This window comes from Ptychodera flava, chromosome 5 (genome assembly GCF_041260155.1).
Source record: "Ptychodera flava strain L36383 chromosome 5, AS_Pfla_20210202, whole genome shotgun sequence".
Lineage (NCBI taxonomy): Eukaryota > Metazoa > Hemichordata > Enteropneusta > Ptychoderidae > Ptychodera > Ptychodera flava.
This window is the reverse complement of record NC_091932.1, coordinates 47,569,545-47,581,423: the sequence shown is the minus strand read 5'-3', so window position 1 is coordinate 47,581,423 and position 11,879 is coordinate 47,569,545. Positions and strand designations below refer to the sequence as shown.

Sequence of the window (11,879 nt, the reverse complement as noted above, 5' to 3'; positions counted from 1 at the left end):
CGCTTGCGCAAAAATATTGCGATCAACCGGTAATTTCTGTCCAACCCCTTTGAGGGGTTATTTCAAAATTATAGCAAGTCAAAATGGGAAATCTGAGCATTAACACCTTTTGAGTTTGTAAAGAAGGTCATTTGACAAAACCTAAGCTCTTTTTTGGGGGGATTCTATCGCTCCATACCCCTGAGTTGTTTGTGTGTGCAGCTAATTTACTCAAGGAATTGGGGGGGGGGGGGGTCATGAATTTTTTTATCTTGAAAGGGGGGTCATCAATTTTTGGTACAATGGGTAGGGGGATGCACTTATTTTGACTGATGCGCAGGAAGAATTTGCCGGCCCACCCCCGGCCATAATAACTGAACGCTCCCTAAATCGTGATCATGTGAGGGAGTTCCGCTGTGCATAGCGCCCTCAGCGGATCTTTCAAGTTCAGTTGACAGGTCAAAAGTCCAAGGCTGAGAGGTTGCTCTCGAGGAGCCGCAGCTTCGGTGTTTTTGAGGCAAAATTCGACCTGTAAAGATTGAAATGGCGGAAATAATGGACACGGGCTATCTTCTTCTGGATTTAGAGGCCAGTGAGAGAACAGGATGCAAAGGTGGCGGTGTCAGTGCATTCAGCAACAGCTGCGGTGTTCTATTTAGTCCACAAGGTATCCACAGTCTGTATTCTATTCCGCTCGCTCTGCGTCTATTCGCCCCAAAGACCTGTGTACATACGCCTGAGTTATGTATCAGGTTTGCTGCGAATCCGTAGCCTCTACCACTCGGGTAGGTTGGTCATTGGAGCACTCCCAGCAGAACACGTCAAGGAGTGGCAGGGCTCGTTTTCGCAGCAAGTATCAGGTATGAATTTTGAGAATGATAGGGAACGATCAATGCTAATTTCCGAGGATACCGCAACATTGGCACTTTAGGCGTAATCGGATAATAAGTTAGTCTGTTACACCGGTTGTGAAGTGGCCGATGCCCGACATGCTTTATCGGATACTAGTAATATATCAGTATATCATTGATGGTGCAAATACAGCGTTCTGATTGGTCGAGACGCGAAAAGAACCGTGGTATATTGGCGATATACCACGGCTGGCATGCGCACTAGCTCTCGGCTTGAGGAAAAGTCATTTTATTACGTTACGTTACAGTGCCAGAATTTCAATATACTGATATAATTGCAATAAATCACACCCTGCGACGGTATACCACTCGATTTTGACCATTTCACTTCATTATCATATATGCACTCGCCATCGCTCGTGCATATATGTCATGAACTGGTCAAAATCTTGTGGTATACCATCGCTGGGTGTGCTTTATTGCTTAAATATCGGATAAAATCGATAATAACGTCCACCTTCTATTAAAGTTAGAGTCTAACATTACAGACAGTAGAAGGGTTGGTAGGCGGCTGACGCCCCATTTGTTAGATGATATTATTGATATTATCCGATATTATCCGATAAAGACAACAAGTCTGGCAAGAGCCACACTGCTCCACTCATCTAATATTTTAGTATTTTTTATTTTTTTGAGGGGGGGGGGTCATATTTTATGATTGATAAATTTAAGGGGGGTCAAATTTTATAAATTTAATTTGGAGGGGGGGTCGCTTTTTGCATTTCATTTGTAGCTTAAATTCAACTGACCTCCCCTCCTTGTAAAAAACGAAGGCTCCCTAAAAGGGATTTTCTTATGAGCTTTAATAACAAGACTGTGATCATATAATATGAGTGGACTCAATCTGTTACTAACAATGTTCAAACAAAATTTGTGTCCACTTACCTTCAATCTTGCCCATACATGATTCTGAAAATTATGTGATTTAATCTGTAGCTACATGTACTGTAGGCTGCATTCCCAAAATACATGTACTGGGTGGCATGGTGGTGGGGGCTTGATGAATTGAAGAGGTTTTGAAAGTTCTGAGGGTAGTAGAGAGGGAATTAGAATGATCTTCAGTGAGATCTGAACTCAATTTGTTTACATTTTCAGATCCCACAGTGTGGTATTGCAATTCCATATAAAATGAATGAATGACATTATGTCATCCAGTGGCTCTATGTTAACATTCAGTAAACAAATCAGGGAATCATTTTATAAAACAAAACTACAAGTAAAAGAACTAAACAGCTATTTACAGGAACACATTCTAATGAAAAGGACTGATAAAGATTGGCAAAGTTACAGCAATAAGATGCCACTTTTAGCAAGAGCACGTCATTTTAGACTTCCAGAGTTTTATCATTTGTGAAGTGTTATATTTTCATATTGCTCAGTTATCTAATAACTTATAGAACTATATGTTAAAAAAGTTATAAAGTTTACAAGTAAGTGATGAAAGAGGTGTGCCAACAGTGTCATGAAATTATGTATGTTGAGGTTACTGTAAGATTCCAGCTTTGTTTTTAAACTCAGTTGTTCAGGAGCACATTGTTATGGTGTTTATATTTTTCAGTGAATGTGACCATATCTGATTATTTTCTCTTGTTTCGGTTAGGGAAAATTATTGATTAGGTACTTTTGTTACTCTGTAGCTTCGAAACATTGAAACATTTGTATTACTTTCAGAGTGTCGTTCAATTTTCAAAGCTGTCAAACATTTTGACAAAATGCATGAGCTTGTGGAACCATTTGAGACACTGACTGAAAAAATGTGTCAACAATATCAAGACAATGCAATGAAAGGTAAGGGTTTGTTTTTATACAGGACAGTTGTTGAGTTTTGTTTGCTGTGTTTATATGTGTGCATTTGTTTGTGTGTTTTGATCTGTCGACACAAGAACGTGCCACATAGTGCACATGTCTACATCATTTTGTTTTTCAATGCACCCTTATACTATGGCTGCCATATTTAGCTCACTTGTTCACACACGTGAGCTTATGTCGCAGCGATGTCTGTCTGTGTGTCTGTGTCTGTCTTTGTGTCTATCTGTCTGTCTGTCTGTGTGCTTGATATCTCAAAAACGGCTCATCAGATCAGAATCAATGGCAATTGGTTTGCAAATGGCAAGAAATGATTAGGTTTGGTGGGTGTGGCTCTTTTTTTAAAGGGGAAGTTCACCAAGGATGATTTTTACATATGTGGTAGCTCTGTGGTCATTTACCCAGGAAAAACTATTTTCACCATTTATAACTCGCAAGATTTTTTACAAAAACCGTTAAAATAGTACAGGAAATTGCCCATGTAATTTGAATCATGGGAAAAAAAGCTCCAAGCTTGGAGCTTGCATAATGTGATATGGAAGGGACCATATACGGACGGGTATGGCCCCCAAATTGTCCACTCACAGTAACACAGTGGTAAACAGCAACACAAAATCTGACAGTGGACAGTTTATTAAAAGTGAATCATCTTGTATGCAAGGATACTAAGTATAAACAAAAGTTATGTAAATACGCACAGACTTGTTTAAGCATGGATGAGTGGACAATGCCATACCCATGGGATAATGGTCCCTTCCATATCACATTATGCAAGCTCCAAGCTTGGCGCTTTTTTCCCATGATTCAAATTACATGGGCAACTTCCTGTACTATTTCTATCGGTTTTTGTAAAAAATCTTGCGAGTTATAAATGGCGAAAATAGCTTTTCCGGGGTAAGTGACCACAAAGCTAGCACATATGTAAAAATCATCCTTGGTGAACTTCCCCTTTAAGGGTGGGGCTTTGGTTGAGCAGTTTTGACTGTGATGTCTTTGCTAAATTGCTTCGCTTTGTGAGTTTGAATCCCATCGAGAAATGTCAATTCTCAATCCCTGGTTTTTGGATTTAGCTCTTGTTGACATTGAGTATTTACGTTGTGGTAGCCCTTTGTTTTCCATTGAAATTTTTATCAAGTTGGTTAAAAGTTCTACCCTAGAATAAAAGGATGCCAGCGTTTTACAGTCTCAGTATGCCAAAAAGATCATTTGGTGGTGTCACAAACCCACCCCATGAGTACATGCACGGATTGAAATATATAAGCCGGAGTTACACGTGTATTTTTTTAAACTTTAGGGGATCCGATTAGTCACTCTGTAAATATTCCTTATTAGCAAAGTAAACGTGATCATGTTTACACGTCAGTCAAAAAGGTATAAATTTAGTTAAGGTCAAGTGCCCTCAGCGGTATTCACTGGGGAAAAATACAATCACTAGCTTGCAATGGCAGACACAAACATTGGACAGCTGCTGTCTTCGCTCTTTTTGATCAACCGATCAAGATGCCTTTTATGGAGAGTCGTGTCACCTGACAGCAGCCTTTAATGGTTTCATCAAAGCACGGTCCCTGAGGAATCTATTTTTAGAATCACCAATCAATGCTTACAAGAGAAACAAAAATTTAAAAGACACATTAGTCAAAACAAAATTTACAGAAGTAAATAAACAAAAAACAAACAAACTGGATCCCCAGATGGATTTACAATGCGATCCAAACATTGATATAGTTTCTTTCCTACTTGAAGAACAAGAACACTGAATTCACTTTAAAAAATTGACAAACACAAAATGAAAAATTCGAAAAAATTTACTCTGCCACTGATGAGAATCCACACTCAGGTTTCGAAACGCAAGCCACAAAGGGCCACTCTATCAACTCTTGTAACACTATAGGTCCAGCTGCGTCTTGCCATGAGCTTTCCCCACACAAACAAAACACTATTGTACACATTAAAATAAACTTCCCTACACAGATCCCAAATAAAAACAACATCAATGCAACACAAACTTTCAGATAGTAAGGTGGGGAACCTCTTTCCCAGTTTATGCAAGCCAGAAGACAGGATTTAGTTCCAGGGCTCGAAATTAGCGGTAGTCCCGCGTCCACAGACTACCAACTTTTCCCTGGGGCTACCAAAACCCATGAAATGGTAGCCCACACGGACTACCAAAGCCCGGGACATGAAATTACTTAGTGGACGACATGTTGATCGCTGTGAGATGACCGACGCTCATACAGTCAACCCAGCTAGACATAAAAAGGCCATACTATGACTTTATTATGCAATTAAGAGGCGACAGTGCAGTCAAGTTTTTTGCGACAAACTTTCAATAAAATATCATTATCTGAACTGATGTACCAGGATGACAGGCTCGGGAAATGATGGCCAAAATTCATTTTCATAGTTATTTAATCACAATGCAACAATCACAATGAAACACAAAATTATTCAAACTGCAAAGAAAAAGCTGTCGGGCCATCCACAAATTACGCTTTCCGAAGTGTACGAGATCATCCCATGATAGTGTATCGTGGAGAAATTAAAATTGCCAAAATAGCCACGAAAGTATTTGGAACATGACTGTACCGAGTTGTCATCCTGAAATTCTATTTTTAGCTATGTTATGTTTACAAGTGCTGAGTGAAAAGTCGTTGTCATGGCGAACATCAAACTTTGCATATAAGCTGAGTCTGCGTATGTGTGAATAGGTCGTCAAACTTCGAGGCGTAACCATTATCCACTACACATGCTATACCGTTCTCCTAGGGCTATGATCTGCAGGTAATGATGTCAAATGACTAGAAAATTCACTTCCGGGATAGAATCATGCAAAATAAATTTTTCATTGTCTAGATATAAATAAAAATACCCTTTACAAAAAAACCTCTTCATTCATGCAGGGCTACCAGACCTTGTCGCTGGGCTACCAACTTCAGAAAATGGTAGCCCAATGGGACTACCAGGCAAAAAAGTTAATTTCGAGCCCTGAGTTCGGCATTTAGTTCATCGTTCTGGTCACACGTACGTGCACAGAGGCCATTGTTTAGTATGGAGAACTGAACCTGAATCAGCCCTCCAACACCGAATTTATTTTAACTTTTTGTTAGTTTGTTGTTGTCTGGTCACACGTCCAACTGACACAGGTTTAAATTTAATCCAGTGTGAGCTCTGAAGTAAATATGCACGTGTAAACCCCACTATACATGTATTTCTATGTGCATCTGCGCACTTAGTTTGGTTTGTCTCATGGCCCAATCAAATTAAAGGTTTTACCTATTAACCTAAGAAAAAGTTGATAAATAACCTGTGCCTACCATATAAGGAAATTGGCTGACTTTGCACTCCTTAAACTTTGTGTTGTTTACTCAGAACTATTTTAGGCAAAGTGTGCCCAGAAATGCATTTGTTTGCCTCCCTTGTATGAAGAATGAACGCCAAAACTTATTCTTGAATTAAAGATTCGTATCTGATAAAATCCATGACAAATGTCCAAGCTTTGTCCAATATCATGTAAAGTCATCAATAACATCAAAAGTTTACATCTCTCTGTCCCAAGTGTGCTTTATGGAGCCCTGTTACTGCCATACTCTACTGAGCTGTGTTGTACTACTCTCTCTCTAACAGATGGATCAACAATTTTACAGAGCCTTGTGCAACATGGGCTGATTACATTGGAATGTGGTATGTCCAACAGAGAGAACATCAACAAAGACCTGAATCCGCAGCATGAAGGGGATCGTATTGAACACCAAGCTTCCTTGAGTTTGGTGGAGTGTCATTCTCATAATGGGGACAACAATGATGTTGAAATCAGCAATGAGTGTGATAAAATTTATATGAACTACAGCAATGAAGGAGCAGGTACATGTAGCTTGAACTATTCAGGCACGCAACTAAGTGGATGCAGAGAACATGTTGATACCTTCAGACACAACAGTTATCTCAAGGGGCCTGCATCAATCCATTCTGATCTCTCACCATTCCAACGCAGTGAGTGTGGTAAAACATTAAATGAGAATCTTGAGACACATATGGTATCGAACTCAAATATCAATTCAAGTGAAAACAAAGAGCGTGGCCAAACATTTACTCAAAACTGTAACCTGATCAATGCTGATTTCAAACAACTTGTATGCAAAGAGTGTGGTAGAAAATTTGCATATAAGAGTACTCTTAAAACACACATGTTGAAATACTTGAATATCAGACCATATGAATGCAATGAGTGTGGCAAAACATTCACTCAAAAGAAAGATCTTAGGAGACATGTAATGATCCATTCTGATGTCAGACAACATGAATGCGAAGAGTGCGGTAAAAAATTTACCCAAAAGACTCATCTTAAGACTCATTTATTGATCCATTCCACAATACCAATACCAAGACAATACCAATGCAAAGAGTGTGGTAAAAGATTCTCCCGGTTGCACTACCTTAAAGCACATATGATTATCCATTCAAAGATCAAACCATACCATTGCAATGTGTGCGGCAAAACATTTAATTATAATGTGAGTCTTAGAAGACACATGTGTAACCATTCAAATATCAGACCATATGAATGCAATGAGTGTGATAAAGCATTCATATTCAAGTCCAGTCTAAACACACATATGTTGACTCACTCAAAGACAAGACCACATAAATGCAAAGAGTGTGGTAAAACATTTAAAATGAAAGAGGGTCTTAACCACCATATGGTGGTCCATTCTGCTGTCAGACCACATGAATGTAAAGAGTGTGGTAAAACATTCAAACAGAAGTCCTGCCATAAGATGCACATGTTGACCCACTCAAATATCACGCCCTACAAATGCAACGAGTGTGGTAAAACATTTAAAAGGAATTCAGGTCTTATCAGTCATATGATGATTCATTCTGGTGTCGGACTGCACAAATGTAAAGAGTGTTCTAAAACATTCACACAGAAGGGCAATCTTAGTAAGCATATGTTGACCCACTCAGAGATCAGACATGAATGTAAAGAGTGTGGTAAAAGATTAAAAAGGAAGGACAGTCTTATCAGTCATATGTTGATCCATTCTGGTGTCAGGAAGCATGAATGTAAAGAGTGTGGTAAAACTTTCAGCCAGAATAGCAATCTTAAAGTGCACATGTTGATCCATTTGAAGAACAGACCACATAAATGCGAAGAGTGTGGTAAAACATTCACACAAAAGGGCAATCTTCAAAAGCACATGTTGACCCACTCAAACATCAGACCACATGAATGTAAAAAGTGTGGTAAAACATTCAAACAGAAAAGCACTCTTAAAAGACATATGATGATCCATTCTGGTTTAAGACCACATGAATGTGACAAGTGTGGTCAAGCATTTACACAGAAGAGCAGGCTTAAAGATCACATGTTGACCCACTTTAAGATCAGACCACATAAATGCAAAGAATGTGGTCAAACATTCACACAAATGAGAAATCTTAAAAGCCACATGTTGACCCACTCAAACATCCGACCATGACCACATGCGTGTAAATGTAAAGAGTGTGGTAAATCATTCGCACATAAGAGCAGTCTTAAAAAGCACATGATGACCCACTAAAAGATCACGTGAACACAACAGCTCAAATACCAGTCTACTCTGTAAATACAAAGACCATGGTGAAACTTTACCTCGAAAATTGTTGAGACACACATTGATCAAATTGATGTCAGTTAATACCAATGCAGTTAGCGTCATACACCATTCACACAGGAGGGCAGTGTTGAGAGACATACCGGTATAATAACCCTTCAAAGAGGAGACTTCATGAATGCAAAGAATGATGTAAGACATGATGCAAAAGCTTTTCACATGTACAATGTCATTAAAGGACAATCTTGATACACATGAACCAAGCTTTTCACATGTACAATGTCATTAAAGGACAATCTTGATACACATGAACCAAGCCACCGAATGAATGCAAAAAGTGTGGGGCTGAGGAGAGATAATGTGCCTTATGATATACATCTTTATCTTGTTAAATATCAAGTTTTGCTAATTTTAAGAGAATGGGAGAAATAGTCCCAACAAAAAAATACTCTTGATATATTGAGGTGTACACACTTGAATATCTGACCTCATAAAAAAGTAGAGTGTTGGTGACCATTTGCCCGACGTCAGGAGTGAGGGTCTCCTGCCCTGAGGGTAAATAATCCCTTGTTTGGGCAATAATGGTGTTATTACATACATCTCTTACATAGTTTTCACTCAATATATGTTTGGTACAGATGTTGATCTTCCAGTAGTGTAATAGTAGTGCAAAGATATGTAGCAGTTAATGTCAATTAACTGCTGATTTGCATATTTAATGAATTTCTGTAATTAGGCTGATGTGTCGAGAAATGGTTCATCAAATTTCATGAACCTCGGTACAGATGTTGAGCTCATATTGCTTTAACAGTGAATAAAGATATTTATCAGTGTAAGTTAATAAATTTTTAATCTGCATATTCAATGACTTTCCTAATTAGCGTGGTATGTCCAGCAATACTGCATCAAATTTGAGGAAACTCGGTACAGATGTTGATCTTTCAGTGCTGCCATACAATTTAATGATACTTAGCAATATTGTTTAAATCAATTGCTAATTTGCATACATAATGAATTTTGTTTGTAGGGTGAATGTCCAGGACTGCATCAAGTTTATGAAATGTGGTACATGGGATAATCTGTCAGTGTTATAATAGAATTAAGAAAATGTTTGCAACAACATGTCGATTAATTACTAATTGACTTATTTAATTACCTTTTGTCAAAGGTGGCAGCCCAGATGGCTTTTACATTTTCACCACCAAGGAACTCATTCTTGGCCATTTAGCCCCATCTGTATTATTTTTAATCACAGACCAAATAAATGAACCGGACTCTATCTTCACTGTCTGAAGACTTGTAATCAAAGTACCCATTAATAAGTGGGGACTGTGTCATCAACGATGACTTGTTTTGACAATAAATAACTAACTAATCCGTGCTTTTATAAGTGTTTGACAATTGATACAAATGTATTTAATCAGAATAGGGTGTTTTAAAGGACAGATGTGAACAACGAATATGACATTTGAATCTCACCAAAAATATTAATTCACTTCTCATGGTAGTCTAGGGGTGAACTATTTAACACAATTATGCAAACTTGCTATATATGTGCATTTATGGGTAAAAATTGTTCAATAGTGACTTTTAGGCTGTAAGAAGTTTCTTGAGAAACAATAAAGTGCTCTCTGTACTACGATAAGCCAAACTACCGGTATAAGTGTAGGTAATTAGAAATGGTACAGTTATTGTCCCTTTTGACTTTGAGTAGCTGATTGTACTGCATGTAGTTGATAGAATTATTTGTGAAATGTTATCTTTTTTCATCTTCTTACTTGAAATCTTGCACAAAAATGATTATTTGTAAATGTTGACATATTTCCTTAAAGTCCAAAGGTTAAATGAGAAATAATATGTCAATTAAGATATTATTGATATGGACTGTGACATGCAGGGGGAGGGTCACTGGTTTTTGCACATGGAAATTGGCGAGGGTCAGTTGGTCAGCAGTTCTATCAATCACATTACATACTTTTGAGTTTGAAGATGGAGGGTCACATTTTAGAAAGGGAAATCAGAGGGAGAGTCATATTTTAGAATGGAGCATCAGGGGAGGGTCACATTTTACATAATGGACAATCCTCTCATAATAACTTAGGCTCCCTTATTAATGCAGTAGATAGAGAAGGACGCTAGTTTCATCATAGTGTAGTCAAAATATGATATATTGGAATTATGATGAAATCTACAATTTTGTATCTTTTGGGCAGGCTAGGGGACCATTTTTACTAGAGAACAGGATGAAGGACAGCATTTGTATGGTGCACAGTACAATAAATTACCCACAATTCTGTTTGATTTGTATCCATGAAGGTTACTTTTCTAAAACCTTTTTCAGTTCTGCATGTAAGCACTAATGTTTAGCATCAGAATAATCGTTAAATAATATCTAGTAAAAGTACGTTTAGAAATTTCAGCAAAAATTTCAAAATAACCATTAAACAACCATGGAAGTCATGTTCTGTAGGTACTACAAATGCCATACTTTTTAGGCAGCAAGCTATGACGAACTGAAGGGGTCATTCTCTGAGAAAACTTAGAATGTAAATTTCTTTTGTCATTTCCATTGGAAAAATCAATATCCTTTTGTTTCAAAAACAGGTGCAACTGATCTCCCTACTTTCCATCATATTATTCTGTATGGCTGAAAACACAGTCAGTGGAAAATTTTACAAAAATGCTATCTCCACTCTCAATCTTGCATTATTTTCCAAATCATTTAAAATGACAATTGAGAAGAATGGTGTCCTTAAAAGTACGTTTTCAGAATTTTTACAACTAGTCTATGAATTTGTCTACTCATGGAAGACCTGGTAGACTTCTCTGGGGAATCTCTGAGGATACAAATCGCAATGAATTATGGGAAATTTACAGTACTGTGTGGTGGAATAGAGTGCACGACAGTTTTTCACTGCAAAAGTGGTGCAAAGTACTGTGTACGTAATTAAAGATCACTCAAAAACTGATTGCATTTGTTGAAAGAGTTGTTCACTTTTATGCTACGATTTGTTAGCAACATTTCTGTTAGTCAATAGCCCTACAAATATGTCATGAGTGCTTGGCACAAGGCTATCTCACAGAGGCAGCACAGCCAAGCACTCCCAATATACATGTAATACTACTGGCCAATAATACTTCTTTATTTTATCGCAACCCAAATTAATAATGAACAGACCAAACCCAAGAGTGCAAATGGTTTGAATTTGATGGAAAATTGTCAATGATGGATTCTTATTTGATCAGCAACGTTACAACGTTACGGGACACCACTTGACATGTGCCAAAAGAAGTATAAAGATCTAATCGACACAACTAGAGCAACCTATCCAAAAAGTAAAGTGTTTATATCAAGCATTTTACCGAGGTTAGGCAATGATACCTTCAATCACGCCAGCAGTGAATTTAATGACACTCTCCATTTCATGAGTGATAATTCACAAAACCTACACTTCATACAAAACAATTTCCAAGACAGAGTGAATAATATTAGATTGGAGTTGTTTGAAGATGAAGTACATCCAAATTACAAAGGCACTGCTTTCCTAGTGGCAAACATGAAGAGAAGCATCTACAAAGTTATTCTGAC

The 11,879-nt window shown here is 37.8% G+C and overlaps 1 protein-coding gene across 2 annotated transcripts; it reads left to right on the top strand.

Annotated features, from left to right (window-relative positions):
• The first annotated feature begins 425 nt into the window (after window positions 1-425).
• Window positions 426-8,370, top strand: LOC139134151 (zinc finger protein 665-like). Of its 2 annotated transcripts, none has more exons than XM_070701072.1 (3): window positions 426-646; window positions 2,562-2,678; window positions 6,321-8,370. In XM_070701072.1, the coding sequence occupies exons 1-3, from the start codon at window positions 523-525 to the stop codon at window positions 8,174-8,176; spliced, it is 2,097 nt and encodes a 698-aa protein (XP_070557173.1). In that variant the 5' UTR covers window positions 426-522; the 3' UTR covers window positions 8,177-8,370. The 2 variants fall into 2 exon arrangements, with proteins under 2 accessions (XP_070557173.1, XP_070557174.1); XM_070701073.1 differs by having other exon boundaries at window positions 437-839.
• The last annotated feature ends 3,509 nt before the right edge of the window (window positions 8,371-11,879 follow it).

Bases quoted from the DNA above. Each gene is read 5' to 3' on its own strand.
- LOC139134151 (XM_070701072.1), top strand. From the start codon at position 523: ATGGCGGAAATAATGGACACGGGCTATCTTCTTCTGGATTTAGAGGCC. The intron at 647-2,561 runs GTATCCACAGTC...TATTACTTTCAG, and splicing joins TGTTCTATTTAGTCCACAAG to AGTGTCGTTCAATTTTCAAA. The intron at 2,679-6,320 runs GTAAGGGTTTGT...TCTCTCTAACAG, and splicing joins TCAAGACAATGCAATGAAAG to ATGGATCAACAATTTTACAG.